This window comes from Acomys russatus, chromosome 28 (genome assembly GCF_903995435.1).
Source record: "Acomys russatus chromosome 28, mAcoRus1.1, whole genome shotgun sequence".
Classification (NCBI taxonomy): Eukaryota; Metazoa; Chordata; class Mammalia; order Rodentia; family Muridae; genus Acomys; species Acomys russatus.
The window spans coordinates 41,935,578-41,952,001 of record NC_067164.1 but is presented as its reverse complement, the minus strand read 5'-3'; the positions used below and the strand labels follow the sequence as shown (position 1 = coordinate 41,952,001).

Here is a 16,424-nt window from a genome sequence, read left to right as displayed (position 1 = left end):
TATTTATTGTCTCTACTAACATATATTTTCTTCTTTCAGACCTTTCTTCTCCTTTCCTGCTCCTCCTCTTTTATTCTTTTTTATTCTATTTTCCTTCTTTCTCCGCTCCCTCCAATAGTCTCATTCATCAGCTATTTTGGAGGGGGCATGTTGGTTGTTGTGTTTTCGAGACAGGGTTTCTCTGTGTAGCCTTGGCTGTCCTGGACTCGCTTTGTAGACCAGGCTGGCCTCGAACTCACAGCGATCGACCTGCCTCTGCCTCCCGAGTGCTGGGATTAAAGGTGTGCGCCACTGTCCTCATCAGCTATTTTTATATTTACGCATTTTTCACTTTGGCGCTCTACATTAGCTTTGCCATTTTCAGTTTTCCAACTATTAGTGATCTTTAGTCAATTTTTACTATATTTCTGTATCTCGTGGTTAAAAGTTGTTTTCTCCTGCAGCAGTAGTGTGGAGAATCAAGCCTTAAAGTACAGAGTATTCACTAAGAAAAAGCCCAAATCAAACTGGGAGAGGTGTGAGACAGACAGATGTACAAATCGTGACACACAGAAGCACATATTCTCACAAAGCCAAGAGGAAGCACCAAGACGCTGAAGGGAGTAGGGCAGTGCATGGGGGTTTCAATAGTTGACTACTAAAAGTCACCAGTGAGCTTACAGAAGAGTCAACTACAGGAGGACAAGGGAAAGAGGATCACAGGCCTGGAGGGGAAGGCCAGAAAGTCAGGAAAACGTAAAAAGGATGAGGAATACACAAGATCCTGGAGAGGAAGGCCTTGGACAAAGCTCAACCTTCTTCCATGGGATGCTCCCTGAGGACACCAGGAGAGGGGCAACACGCCAACACTGAGGACACCAGGAGAGGGGCAACATGCCAACACTGAGGACACCAGGAGAGGGGCAACACGCCAACACTGAGGACACCAGGAGAGGGGCAACACGCCAACACTGAGGACACCAGGAGAGGGGCAACATGCCAACACTGAAGACACCAGGAGAGGGGCAACACGCCAACACTGAGGACACCAGGAGAGGGGCAACACGCCAACACTGAGGACACCAGGAGAGGGGCAACACGCCAACACTGAGGACACCAGGAGAGGGGCAACACGCCAACACTGAGGACACCAGGAGAGGGGCAACATGCCTACACTGAAGATTTGTATACAGCAAACTTACAACCAGCTTTATGCTACATGGGGACAAGTGAGTCCCCACTAACAGGGGACAAGGCGAGGGAACTGCTCTCTTCACTCCTACTCAATATAGAATTTGAGTCTTAGCTGGAGCAGTAAGAGCAGTGGATCAGTGGGTACCAGCAGGAAAGGAAGGGTCAGGTTATCCACATGACTGCACACGCAGAGGACCCTACGGGACCCATTAGAAAACCTCCAGGCCTGATCAACACTGTGTGCGAGGACACAGACGTGACGACGTACAACACCAGCTGCTTCTCTAGCACATCGATAATGAACTTACAGAGAAGCCGTGTGTGTGTGTGTGTGTGTGTGCGTGTGTGCGTGTGTGTGTGCGTGTGTGTGTGTGTGTGCGTGCGTGTGTGTGTGCACATGTGTGCGCACGTGTGTGTGCATGTGTGTGCGTGTGTATGTGCACGTGTGTGTGCGTGTGTGTGCGTGTGTGTGTGCACATGTGTGTGCACGTGTGTGTGTGCGCGCGCGTGTGTGTGCGTGTGTATGTGCACATGTGTGTGTGCGTGTGTGTGCACGTGTGTGTGTGCGCGCGTGTGCGTGTGTATGTGCACATGTGTGTGCACGTGTGTGTGTGTATGCAATCCCACTTCAAAACACAACTAGAAAAAGCATTCGAAAAAAAGTACAGCTCTGTAATTAAAAAAAAAACAATAATTGATCATTTGAGTTGTGTGGTATTCAGAGACTCTATGCAGGGATGGAAGAGAACCGGGGCTGACCACACACTAGACCACTGGGAGGAGGATTAGTCTAGGTAGAGTCTCGCCACACACACACACATGGACAAAACAAAACCCTCACATCACTTAGAGGAAACAGACTGGTGAATTTAACAGGCAGTTCTTAGAGAAAGAAATGCAATTGGCCAATAAATATTTGAAAGTGTTCAATATCCTTATCCATCTTAGGAAGTAAAAATAAAAACTACTTGGATTTTCTATCTTACCCTAGTCAGAACGGCTAATATCAAGAAAACAAACAGTATATACTGTGAGAGACACAAGCAAATAGCAACCCATACATTCCTGGTAGGGATGTAAGTTAGTATAGGCTCTGGCTTTAGAAATGACAAGAAAGACCTGCCACAAACGGTCCAGCAAGTGAGTAAGTCTGCAGAGACACGTGCACGTTCAGGATACTGTTATTCTGTACATGACAGACAAGATGTGAAGCCGCCTGAGACGCTCGTCAACAGACGACTGATGAAAATGCTGCATACACAGAATATAACTTTATTCAGCGCTAAAGAAGAATAAATTGCAAATTTTGTAGGAAAATGGACAGAACTGGAGAGTATGCTAAGTGAAACAAGACAGGTTCAGATAGACAGACATCCTGTATCTTCCTATATGAGGGGTCTAGATTTAAATCTGTGCACACATACACACATACACACATGTGTACAGCTTGAAAACAGAGAGGAGCAGGAAGGAGCCAATAAGAGGAAATGGAATAAATGTTATATGAAGGAAAGAAGGTCCTATTTCCGGGAATAAAAGGGATGGGCAAACAGAAGCCACGGGGAGGGGGCAGCCACAAGAACAGAGGGCCGTGGTGTACACATACGCCAATGCCGAGGCCAATGGGATGTCCATCCTCGTAAACCCACCTCTTTGTGGGTAAAATGAGGAAGATCAGGAATTCAAGGCCATCCTAAGTTATACACTGAGTTTGGGGATAGCCTGGGCTACATGAGATCCTGTCTCAACCAACAAATGAACAAGGGAAAACAAGGAAAGAAAGAGTCACATGAGTCTACTTCTTTGTATGCTAACTGAAAAGCAAACAAATGGAAGGAAGGAAAAAAGGAAGGAAGGGCGGAAGGAAAAAAGGAAGGAATGAAAGAAGGGAGGAAGGAAAGAAGAGAGGAAGGAAGGCCATTTGCCATTCGTTAAACAAATACTAAACACTGTGCTATAATATCAAATTTTACACTTGCAAAAGAAATCAATAGGATGTTTACATGTAAAGGGGATGAGGGAGACATTCTGGGCCAAATGGATGGGAAAGGAGTTTTGGGCTATCATGGCCAGGAAGTTCTACAGGAAGAAAACAGTGGAAAGACCTCACGGGGTGTGAATCGCGTGACAGGCGGCTGCATCAAGGGGTTGAACATAGCGTAGACATCACAGGTAGGGAGAAGCTAGAAAGAAAATCCTACAAACCATTGAGCAAAATGTGTGCATTAGTAACTGGCAAACAAAACAGGCGACTTAAGAGGCTCGCTTTAAATTAAGGAAATGCAAGGTCAGGTATAGTGGCCCATGCTATAGTCCTGGCACTCACCGGGCTGAGGAGGTAGATCCTGAGCCAGGCTGGGGCAGGAAACACAAAACTAAAATGGTACAGAATGTAATTTTTGTTTTGTTTTTTGAGACAGGGTTTCTCTGTGTAGCCCTGCATGTCCTGGAATTCACTATGTAGACCAGCCTAGCCTTGAACTCACAGAGATCCACTCTGTGTTTCCCGTGAGTGCTAGGATTGAAGGTGTGACAGACAAGAGGTGCTGGGAGCCACCGTGTGGGTGCTGGGAGCCACCGTGCGGGTGCTGGGAGCCACTGAGCGGGTGCTGGGAGCCACCGAGCGGGTGCTGGGAACGGAATCTGGGTCCTCCGCAAGAGCAGAAGGCACTTTTGACCACTGAGGCAACTCTCTATCCCAAGAAGGCCATTTTTTCACCAATCACATCAGTGACAATCGAGAGTGACTTCAGACCTGAGTTAGTGTAGACATTTTCCTGTTCCTGGACCCCCGAAACAGCTTCCTGACCACTGCGCACACAGTTCCCGGGGAAAACCCCACAAGACCTAACATAAGGTTGGGGCTCTTGGCTTCTCGGTAGCAGCTTTGAGACCTGGTCTCCTTCCTGCCTTACCTGCCTCTGGGTTCTCACATCCTCTGTATGTGTTAAGTTCAAAGACACTGTTCTGAACTGTTTTCTTTACCTCATGGCCGTTCTGCAAATTACGTTCTCCACTTGAAGCACACTATGACTAGAAACTCCTATTTACCTCTTAACATATGGCTATTTCAGATAGTACTCTTTGTGAGTGATTGAGTGTGTGTATGTGCGCATGTGTGTGCATGTGAGTGTGTGTGTGTGTGTGTGTGCGTGTGTGTGTGTGTGTGAGAGTGTGTGTGGGCTTCAAGAGAGGGTTTCTCTGTGTAGTTCTGTCTGTCCTGGAACTCACTCTGTAGAGATCTGCCTGCCTTGGCCTCCCAAATGTTGGAATTAAAGGTGTGTGCCACCACCTGACCAGACAGTGCTCTTTAACCTTTTGGTCTAAGTTTGCATGCATGAGAAAATAAAACAGTACAATTTTAAGATATAAAAGTTAAAAATTTATGACATGGATCCTCAGACTGAAAAGGGTTAACTTCCAGTGCAAGATGGATAAATAAAATACTGAGCTGGAGAGAGGAAGACAAATTACATACAAAGGAAAGTTCTGGCCAGCATATGGATGCTGGAATATGTCATCTAACTGTTGAGAGAAAATGACTGTCATTATGAATTCTATATTCAGTTAAAGAATCATGCAAGATACTTCTTTATATAAACGGAGTTTACAGCCTATAAATCCTCACAAAATGGCCACTGCATTTGAATTTCAGCATATATAGCAAACTCAGAGGGGAACAGCAGAGTACAAGAAATGAGGGCAAGCACACGTGTGTAGCATGTTAACAAACTTTACTATATTTGATCAAAAATAATGAAACAAAACTGTGCATTAAGAGAGAGCCAGGGTTGAGGAGACGCTGTGCAAGACTGAGGATGCGAGCTCAAGGTCCGCTAGCCTGTAAAATGGACGTGTTTACAGGGAAATGAAAAGACGTGTTTAAAATGTGCCAATGATCCTCTTCAGGCATTAGCATTCTGGTGGTGTAATTTTCTTCACACTTTTCTGGACATTAGATTGGATTTCTTTGCAATAATGAAATACTTTTACAATCAAGACAAGAAAAGAAAGCTCTTCCTACTCAGGCAGTATTTACCTTGATAGTTCCAAGATCCATGGGATTTTTGACAATGTCATAGTAGTTGCGGAGTCCCAAAGCGTCGGTGTCCACAGGGTGATAGAAGGGCCATGCATATGGCAAATGTTTCATGGCAAGCATTTCTTTAAGAATCTCACTGCAGTACTGTAGTTGCTCAGTTACTTCGACTGGTTGTAAAGTCCTGTGTTGTTGCTGAGAGTCTGGGAGAACATTCGTCAGTGTGTTTCCTTTCACTGGCATGGTCGCTGGCTTTGTGTCTCTAAGTGCTGGAGGAGGCTGGCTACTGGCTTTGACCGCGGAAGTGGTGGGAGTTGTTGTGTCTGCTCGCCTCTTCACACCCTTTGTGATCTGAAGAACAGTTCAACAGAAGTGACCCTTAAGGAGCTGCCGTCCATCAATAAAACAAAGGAAACAAGTACCAACACCAAGTTTTTATGAGAGGAGTTTCACACACTTTGTCAGTCCATGTATTAAATATTAGTAAATGTTAATTCTCCCTCTACAGGCAGAACAAATAGCTCTGATGCTCCCTTCCCGCAGCCCGAAGGACTGTCTGGTACAAATCTTAAAGATAAACGACATCCTGTTTCTGAGCAGGTGAAGTTAGCTGGGCTATGCAACCTTAGGGCATGAGCTGTGTATCCAGGTATGCTGGCTTGGCCCATACGCTGAGGACAGAGGAGTGAGCACCTCAGAAATCTCTGCTTACAGTGAGATTTGCCTATTGTAACAGCTACACAAAACCCCACCAATGTAAATGTGGACACTTTGCTTTGCTTGGTTTTGAGAGGTCTTTCTCGATAGCCCAGGCTGCCCTTAAGCTTACAATGCATTCCAGACTCTTCTCTGGGTTGTGGCTCCCTCTGCCTTAGCCTTTTGAGTGTTAGCATTACAGGGCTATTGCTCCAAACCTGGACCAAAGTGGACAACTTTGAATAGCAATACCATTAAGACAGTAAAATGGTCCAAATTCTACTTAAGAAATCTCTAATATTTCCTTACTGTCCTAGGTCTCTGCTTACAACACGCAGACAGGCAGGCACATTGTCCAGCATCTACTTTAGGTGCACAATCGCCTGTAACTTTTATGCACACACATTTATATACACACATGCACATAAAATAAAAATACAAAATTAAAAAAATATTTCATGCTGACAACCAACCCTCGTGACAAATTTCAAAAAATATAATTTAGAAAGTACTAGTTTAAAGTCACAGTGAACCTAAGGTAGCCCACCCTGCTCGCTGTGCATACAGGAGGACCCAACTCTACACCCCAGCACCCATGTCAAAACCAGGCATGGCCACACATGTAACTCCAGCACTGTGGGGCAGGAGTAGGGGCAGGAGAGTTGCTGAGTGCCAACCTAGCTCTAGATTCAGTGGAAGACCCCATCTCCAGGCAAAAGGGCCAAGTCTCTACACAGGCAGGAGTAGGCACACACACCCACGCACCTGTGAGCACACCCCACACACACATATGTACATGTGCATGTGTACCTACTGACCTTACCTGGATCACAGTCTGTGAGTCAGAGGTGGGGGCCCCTGCTTGAGGCGTGTTTAAGGGGGATGCATCAGGACAGCCAGCCGGAAGCTCTTGCCGCTTAAGTAGGCTTCCCACTGCTTTGGAGAAAGGTTTTTCCTCAGCAGAGGAAACTGGTATCTTCTGTTGAGTATCTAGTGAAATGAGAATCGAAGTCAAAACGTGATAAGTACAAAACACTTTTTTTTTCACTTCCTACTCTATTCTAATTCAGTTGGCAAAATAAGTCCTGTGCACTGTTGCTGACAATTTGGTTGTAATTCCCAAAAGACATGGTTTAAGATGCTGAAATCTTAAGAGATCAAAAGTTCTTAAAAGTTAAAAACCCCAAAATATCAAAATCTCTAAAGTATAATTTTGGAATATCTTAATTTAAGCCAGGTGTAATGACGCATACCTTTAATCCCAGCCCTGGGAAGGCAGAGGCAGATGGATCTCTGTGCGTTCAAGGTCAGCCTGGTCTACAGAGAGAGTTCCAGGCTAGCCAGAGCTATATGGTAAAACCATATCTCAAAAATAACAAGAAAGACTAAAGCCTCTTAAATAATGAACTCAAGCGTGAATCCTTCCAGTCGATTCTCTCAGGTATCTTGTCATATTAGCCCGGTGCTGGCTAACACAGCCTCTGAGCTCTCAACTCAGCTGAAGGGCTCTGTGAGGGGAAGGGGCTCAGCTCTGATCACCCTAATGGCAACTAGGTTTAACAATGTATTTGAGACCTAAAAGAACACACTAAGTATTGATTGTCTGCTTATATCATCATGGACACTATTCCAGACCCTGTAGTTCAAAAATGAATAGGACAGGCCTAGGCTCTGCCCGGTGAGTCACGGTGTCCACCTGGAGGAGGAGGCAGAACTGGGGGTGTGGTTTTGCGAGGGAGCACACGCTTAGTATATACAAAGCCATGGATTCAATTCCTAGCACCAACAAGAAAAAAAAAGAAAGAAAAAAAAAAAAAAAAAAAGAGCCGGGTGTGGTGGCGCACGCCTTTAATCGCAGCACTCGGGAGGCAGAGGCAGGTGGATCACTGTGAGTTTGAGGCCAGCCTGGTCTATAAAGAGAGTCCAGGACGGCTAAGGCTACACAGAAAAACCCTGTCTCCAAAAACTGAGAGAGAGAGAGAGAGAGAGAGAGAGAGAGAGAGAGAGAGAGAGAGAGAGAGAGAGAGAGAGAGAGAGAGGGGAGAGAATTGCCTTGCTATTTTACCTTAACCCAGTCAGAATGGCTGTCACCAAGAAAATGAAAACAAATCAGTGAGAGCGAGAAAGATCTTATGCTTGCTGGTTGGAATATTAATATGTCTACTTTTAAAACCCATTTCAAGTGGGCTGGGCAGATGGCTCAGAGGTTAAGAGCACTGTCTATTCTTCCACAAGTCCTGAGTTCAATTCCCAGCAACCACATGGTAGCTCACACCATCTACAATGAGATCTCGTGCCCTCTGGCCTACAGGTGTGCATCAGGTAAAACAATGTATACATAATAAATAAATCTTTTTTAAAAATCCACTTGAAACTTCCTCAAGAAGCTAAAACTAGAGCTATCAGATGACTGAGCTCTCTCACTTCTCAAGTCGTCAGATCTAATGTTGGTCACTACATTAGTCATAACAGCCAAACTAAGGAAACAGCCAGGTGCTCATCCACGAACTGACAGACAATGTGGAAACACACCAGAGTGCAATTTAGCCATGAGAAGAATGAAGTCACGTAGTGTAGAAAAATGGACACCATACAAACAAACATTGCATGTTTTCTTTCCTGTAGAATCTGGGGGTGGGTGGGGGTAGGTAGGTGGAAGACAGCTGTTAGGAAGGAGGAGGGGGCTGGGGGAAGAGACGGAGAAAGTAATATAGAAGGTGACTATGACCAAAGGCCTCATGCCTAACAGTGAAACCCACTGTTTGCACAATTGACACAAGTCTTACTTAGTGTGGTTGTAATACGCCTGTGACCTCATGAATTTGAGACTGTTCTGGGGAGACTTAGTAAGATCTTGTCTCAGTATGAAAAACTAAAAGGGTTTGGGATATAGTTCAGCGATAAACCTAAGACTCAGCCTATGCAAGACTTGGAATTCAACCCTTATTTCTGAAAAAAGAAAAAAATATTAAATTTTTCTTAAAAAACATTCAAGGTGTTGGATAAGTAGCTCAGGGGTTAAGAGTATGTCCTGCTCTTCCAGAGGACCCACATTTGTGTTTCCCACACGTACTGCCTGTAGCTTCAGCGCTAGGGGATCCAGCATTCTCTGTCCCTGAAGCCCCCTTCATATTCCACCCCAACACAAACAAGTCTTTAAAAAGAGAAGGAAGAGGAGGAAGAGGAGGAGGAAGAGGAGGAAGAGGAGGAGGAAGAGGGTGAGGAAGAGGAGGAAGAGGAGGAAGAGGAAGAGGAGGGGGAGGAAGAGGAGGAGGAAGAGAAGGAGGAAGAGGAGGTGGAGGAAAACGAGGGAGAGGAGGAAGAGGAGGGGGAGGAAGAGGAGGAGGAAGAGGAGGTGGAGGAAAAGGAGGAAGAGGAGGAAGAGGAGGGGGAGGAAGAGGAGGAGGAAGAGGAGGTGGAGGAAAAGGAGGAAGAGGAGGAAGAGGAGGGGGAGGAAGAGTGTCACAACTCCTCCAGTGGCACTGTGTGGCAAATTCTACACAAACCCGAGGCAACAACCCCCCCCCCACACAGGGATAGCCTCCTGGAACGGGTCTGACATTCCTGCCAGGAGTAACTGATTACAGCTTTCTTGTTTTACAACATTCTGTTTTCTCTCTCTGACCTGCTTTCTTATCAGAACTTTTCAAATGTAACTGTGTTGCTAGGAAACCTCTATGCAGCCAAGGGTCATTCAGAGTTTTACCACCAAGTTCCACCCCACTTGTTAATAAAAACCAAGCTAAGGATTAATCATATTTTATATTATGACTTACAAATAGTGTTTAAGAAAGCTCCAGATAGTGACAGAAGGGCTAAGAAAAAACTGTCTTGACAGACAGATGTTTGGCATAGTGAGAGAACACTGACCTTTGATAAAGAGGGCACATGCACACCAATCAACCGAGTTAAGAACGATGGCTCAGGGTTGATGACATGATTACTACTCTGCACCCTGTATTTTGAGTTGTGCATGACTGACTAATTTCCCTGAATGAAAAATAATGTAACCACAAAAACACTCCACTTCCAAAAACTGTGTATAAAAACCTAACTCACGTGCCTACAAAATACACTCAGATTCAAACACTATCCCTGTTTTGTCTAAGAGGAGGAAGAGGAGGAGGAAGAGGGGGGGAGGAGGAGGAGGAAGAGAAGGAGGGAGATTTAAGCGCTGTACATGATAGTATGTGCCTACAGTTCCAGCATTTGGGAAACAGAAGTGAGAGGATCAGGAGTTCAAAGTTCCCAGTGTACAGTGTTGGTTTGAAGCCAGACTGGGCTACATGACATAGGAAGGTAGGAAGGAGGGGAGGGAGGGAGAAAAAAAACCAACAAATTTAAAATATGTAAAAGTTGGACAGATGGCTTAGTAATTAAAACCAGGGTATGTTCTTCAGCGACCCAGGTTTGATTTCTAGAATCACATGGTAGCTGACAACCATCTGGAACTCGAATTCCACACGGTCTGACGCCCTCTCCTGGTCTCCGTGTGCATGCATGTGGTGCACAGACATAAATGCAGGCAAAACCACTCATACACGTAAAATACGTTTTTGTTTTTGTTTTGTTTGTTTGTTTGGTTTGGTTTTTCAAGACAGGGTTTCTCTGTGTAGCCTTGGCTGTCCTGGACTAACTTTGTAGACCAGGCTGGCCTCGAACTCACAGTGATCTGCCTGTCTCTGCCCCCCAAGTGCTGGGATTAAATGTGTGTGCCACCACTGCCCAGCATAAAATACTTTTTGAAGAAAAATTATAACCTTTCCCTTGGTAGATATTACAATTTAAATCAATAATTAGCCTCTTATTCTAACGCCGTATAAACACTACCCTCACACATGTGCTGCCTATCTCAGAAGGGCTTGTTTTAACCCTCTTAGAGGAGCCTGTGTCTACACTGTCGCTGCCTATCTCAGAAGGGCTTGTTTTAACCCTCTTAGAGGAGTCTGTGTCTACACTGTCAGACTTGAGATCAACACCTTTTTTCTTTCTTTGAGCCTTGGCTGTACTGGACTCAATTTTTAAGACCAGGCTGGCCTTGAACTCACATAGATCTACCTCTCTTTGCCTCCCGAGTGCTGGGATTACAGGTGTATGCAACAGTACCTGGCTGACATAAGAACTTTAATGATCAGTGAGTATCATGCATGACCGATCAGGAAAACTCTCCTAAGACATAACCCACCTTAAACTGTCAGCAATGAACAAAGTCCATATTACTATTAATAGAAATGATGTCGAGCGCAGACCCACTACAATCTCCTCTATTCCACCATTTAACTATAAATGTGAAACATTCACAAACACAAAGTGTCAACATCTTTCTGTAAAGATGAAGACGCTGTCAGCACAGAGTGGCCAAGGGACTTACTATAACCTGCTTTGAGTGACACAGAACTAATAAGCACGTGATGACACTCTATAATAACCTGCTTGAATGTTCAGATTAATTTCATATGTTTTCATGTAAATACCATGATCAACTATGGAACTTCACCAGAGCCAGATATGATGGTGTAGGCAGGTAACCCCGGCCACTCACAGGCCAGAGGCAGGAGGACCACGTGCTGAAGGCCAGTCTGAACAACTTACAGAAACTCTGTCTCACAGTATAAATTAAGAAAGGGCGTATAAGAGCCAGGTGCGGTGGTGCACACCTGTAATCCCAGCACTCAAAAGACAGAAGTAGGTAGATCTCTGAGGTCAAGGCCAGCCTCATATACAAAACAACTCCAAGACAGCCAGGGCTACACAGAAAAACCCTGTCTAAAAACAAACAAACAAACAAAAAACTCCACCCTACCCCACCCCCCAAAAAAAAGAAAAAGAAGAAGAGAGGACAGGGTATAAGCAGACAGCTCACAGCACAGCGAGGCACAGAGGCACAAAGAGCCACCAGGAACAGCAATAGCAATGGCTACAAGAGACTGACAATTTGATACTTTCATGTATTTATGTCCTTTAAAGGATTCTGTTTTTTAATTTTATGTTTTGTTCCATCACACACACACACACACACACACACACACACACACACACACACACACACACATACACTCTCTCTCTCTCTCTCTCTCTCTCTCTCTCTCTCTCTCTCTCTACACGAGTGAGGCAGTGTCAGTGTTGACTGCTCACTCTGGCCTTACCTTTTTTCATTCTTTCCTTACCACCCATCGCTTGCTCTTCTTGTGGCATCTGAGCTAATTTCTGTATAAATAACTTCTCTAGAGCTTGGGCCATAAGAACAATGTCATCTCCAGGCTAGAAAACATGTTGAAAATATGGTAAGAATACATCGGGGGGGGGGGGTTGCCGTGTCATATTTCATTATAGGATTTACCATAGCACGCTTAGGCAGGACTCAGAGGCAATGCAGACACAGAAAGGAGAGGCTGGAGAGACAGCTAACTCCTGGCTGCTCCTCCAGAGGTGCTGAGTTCAATTCCCAGCAACCTCATGGTGGCTCATAACCATCTATAATGAGATCTGGCGCCCTCTTCTGACAGTCAGGTGTACATACAGGCAGAGTACTGTATATATAATAAATAAATAAAATATTTTTTTAAAAAAAGAAAATACAAAAAGGAGTCAGCAATGACAGTTTCTACTCTTGAGTGGGCCCGGCATTGCTGAGCAAAGCACTTCATGGTCTGAGGTGACTAAGTGACCCTGTACACTGACTGGGTTTGAAATCTGCACTCCCTGTAGCGTTCCACCAGCACTATTGCACTGCTGAGAAAACAAAAAAATACTACTACTAAGTAAATTTAAAAAGCAGCAGCCTGACATCGAAAACATTCCCAAGAGAAGCAACTTTGTTGGGTTCAGTCTTAAACACTGCAAAGTCTGTGATTTAGTTCACTATTTGGCAATGGCCAAAAAATGTCGCCAAGATCACCATGTCAGCACGTTGCCCCTCGTAACTAGACATCAGAAGGACAGAGGAAAATCACAATGGCCACAGAGAGCCATCCCAGGCCGCTCTCTTTCTTCTTGAGACAGGGTCTCACAGTTACCCAAGATGCCCTTAAACTCATAAAACCCTCCTGCCTCAGCCTGCTGAGTTACAGGTGTGAGTTCCCAGTCTTTGGTATTTGACTTCTTAAAGGATAGGACATTTCTGCTATTCAGGTGAAAATTCAGCCAACAGGCTGGAAAACAAAACAAAACAAAACAAGTTGAACAAATAGATTTAATGAAATCCAATGAGAAACATTTTACTTAAAAAATGCAGACTGGGGCCAGCAAGATAGCTCAGAATTGGTAAAAACAAAACAAAATAGAACAAACCCTGGTCATATAAGCTTAGTGACCTGAGCTCCGGCCCACAGCCCATGGCGGGGGAGAGAACAGCGCCTGAGAGCTCTTCTTCGAGCCCTGCACACGCTCGCACACTAACAGAGCAGTAGAGCCAGCATCTCTAACAGCAGGTGTAAGCTGGACATGACAGCACAAGCCTAAATCACAGCCTTCCAGGTGCGGAGCAGAAAGGCCTCAAGCATGAGGGCAGCACGGGCTGAGTCCAGAAGCCTTGTCTCACGCTGCCCCTCCTTTCCAAGGCAGCACGCTGAGTTCCTAAGCAGAAACGAGTCTGAAACCATACTACTTTACTGCACAGTCTTGTATACGTCACAGCAAATAACAGCAGTGTAATAAAAGCGTATATACCTTGTTGTATAAATAACAGTTTGAGAACATTGTATTGAAGTCTTCAATGCATTCGGAAGCCTTCATATAATATTTATTTTCCAACCGCTTCTTTATTGTGTTTAAATCCATTGGGGTTTTTATGATGGTGTAATAGTCCTGTGGGCGTGAAGAAGCCGTGTTGTTAGGAGGGCTGGGTGCACCCTGTGCTAGAGACTAAACTAACATGTACACGGCCCTGGGAGCCATCCTGATACCACAGTGAGGCAACACTGTACATTAAAAAGCAGAGCAGAGATGCGGCTCAGTGTAGGTGTTCCGCTCATGTGCGTGAGGCCTCAGGTCCAGTGTGGTACCACCACATGTAAGACGGAATTCACCTCAACTGTTGATTTACAGTTCACAACGTTTACAGAGTTACTTTTGTCAAAGACACAGCGGGGAAGCCAGAGAGAGCCTTTGCTAGCACAAACCAAAGCTCGTTGTCACAACATTACCTTTCAGAGAAAAGGGGACGCCTCTGTAGGTTAGCAGAGACAGGCAGGGCTGGCAAGATGCTCAGGCAGTAAAGGTGCTTGCCACTAAGCCTACCACCTGCCGTGCTTCCCTCCGTCCACATGTTGGAGTGAGAGAACTGACTCCCAAAAGCTGTCCTCCAATTTCCATATTCCTGCCTTGGTGCATGCACACATACACACACACACACATACAGACAGACACACACACACAGATACACAGACACACACACATACAGGCACACAGACACACACAGACACACACAGACACACATACAGGTACACACATACACAGACACACACACACACACATACAAATAAATATTGAAAAAATTAAAAGGTTGATAAACACAAGATTTCTTAAAAATTATTTTTGAAAAAATACAAACAGAAGGGGATTATGAGGGACAGTATTTATGGAATCTGACAGGTTCAAAAGAAAATCCCAGTTCCCTGACTCGCTGACCACAGCACTGATCACTCTGCTGATTGAACATGATTAAAAAGTTCAGTGAGACTTAAAGTGGAATGTGCCCTGTGACACAAGCAAGTCTGCTAAACAGTGTTAAGAAAGCCTTCACAGAGAAGGCAAGCTTGCAATTGTTCATCAGGAGGCTGCTGGGCAGGCGAGAGCAAGATAACTTACACGGTTTGTCCTGAACTGTTAAAATAAGAACATCAATGGCCAGGACGTTCAGTTTCATTTTCTCAGTGGGAGGAGACACTTAGGACAGTCTTTGGTGGTGCTGAATAATCATACTGAATTATGTATATTTTATAATATTAATAAGTTAAAATTATGTGTATGGTGTTTGTCCGCATATATATCTGTGGAGCATGTATGTGCCTGCAGAGGCCAGAAGGGGGTGCTGCTCTCTGGCGCTCCTGCTGGATCATCATCCGGTCTCACTGGACCCTAGACTTGTGTTACAGACAGCAGAAGCCGCCACGCGGGTGATGGGAAGCGAGTCCAGGTCCTCTGGGAGACACTACTGCTCTTACCTGCTGAGCCATCTCTCCAGCCCCAACTCATTTTTTTCCTTAGATAGTTGTGGACTTTTCTCTTTAAACATGTAAACTCCTAAACAGACAACGAAACTGGCAGGCTCTGGGCTGGGGCGATGGCTCAGGTGGTATGAGCTGTGCGAGCTTCGTGGCCTGAGCTCCACCCCCTGGAACTACATAAAAAGCCAGATGTGGTGGTGCACATCTGTAATCTGAGTACTCCCCTGGTGAGGTGGGAGGCAGAGCTAAGCCAGCTAGCCTGGGGTGCACAGCACAGCAGCAGAAACAGTCAGGCAGGGCCCCAGAACTGACTCCTCAACATTAAAGGCTGCCCTCCGACCTGTACGTGTGCACCGCAGCTTGTGGTGGGCACCCACACTTTTCAATATAGTTTTTAGAATATAAAATCGCTTCCTTCAAAGCTTACTCTAAACGGAAGTTATCAGCCTAGACTTGCCAATGTTCTCTGAGAGCAGAGCATCCTCCATGTGCCCCCAAAACCCTGTTCCCACGTGAGGCCCTGTGTGGGAGTGGGGGCGCTGACACCACAGGGAACGGAGCTGAATGTGGCTACTGAGTTCTCTCCTCCCATATGTCATCAGAACTTGCTGTCCAGGTCTTCACCGCTTCACCTTGGTACAGCAGCTTCAGGACTCCTCGGAAGGTCCGCCCACTGCCTAGATTCACAGCACCTGAGATCTGGGCCAGTGAGACCCTGTGGGCCTGAGAACCCGAGTTCAATCCCTGGGATGCCCTCAGGCCTCCACACATACCTAGAAGGGTGCATGCCCCCTCCCATGCTTGTACACACTGATGAATAAAAAATAAAATGTAATTTAAAAATGAACATGTAGTAAAACGCTCACAGGCAGCTTCAGTTTCACGGCGTCCACAGGCTGCTGGAAAGGCCAGGAGAAGCTGTGCCTCCACAGCGCCTTCAGCACCACCTTGTGCAGGAACTGCAGCTGGTTCGTCTGCCGCCCATTTTTCCTAGCGTTTAGGTACTCTGGTGGAGGAGGGTTAATAATAGCTGTTTGTCGACTTGACAGAGACATTCTCAGTCACTTCAGGTCCTGGTATTTTAACGTTGTCTACAAGGACATGTCCTGAAAAATTAAAAAACAAAAAACAAACACAAGTACTTTAAACATTGCTGTTTATAAGAGCTGTTTTGTTTTCTGGCCAGGTCTCACTATGTCTCGGGGCTGACCTTGCTCACTGAGTAGCTCAGCACCAAGCCTGGATTTGTGCTGCTGCTGCTTGTTGGACAGGTCTCACACCTATGCACGCAGCCCAGGCCAGCTGCAGACAAGACTTTCCCGATTTAGTCTCCTAAGTCTTAGGATTAT

The 16,424-nt window shown here is 45.5% G+C and overlaps 1 protein-coding gene across 1 annotated transcript in view; it reads right to left on the bottom strand.

The window, feature by feature from the left end:
• Brdt (bromodomain testis associated) overlaps nucleotides 1-16,130 on the bottom strand; it is a 44,747-nt gene extending 28,617 nt beyond the window's left edge. The window contains exons 1-5 of the mRNA XM_051170303.1: nucleotides 15,942-16,130; nucleotides 13,577-13,714; nucleotides 12,055-12,169; nucleotides 6,732-6,898; nucleotides 5,213-5,563 (exon numbers count right to left, since the gene is read on the bottom strand). Of these exons, the coding sequence (XP_051026260.1) occupies nucleotides 5,213-5,563; nucleotides 6,732-6,898; nucleotides 12,055-12,169; nucleotides 13,577-13,714; nucleotides 15,942-16,130 (960 nt within the window). The remainder of the gene's footprint in view (nucleotides 1-5,212; nucleotides 5,564-6,731; nucleotides 6,899-12,054; nucleotides 12,170-13,576; nucleotides 13,715-15,941) is intronic.
• Between the last annotated feature and the right edge of the window lie 294 nt (nucleotides 16,131-16,424).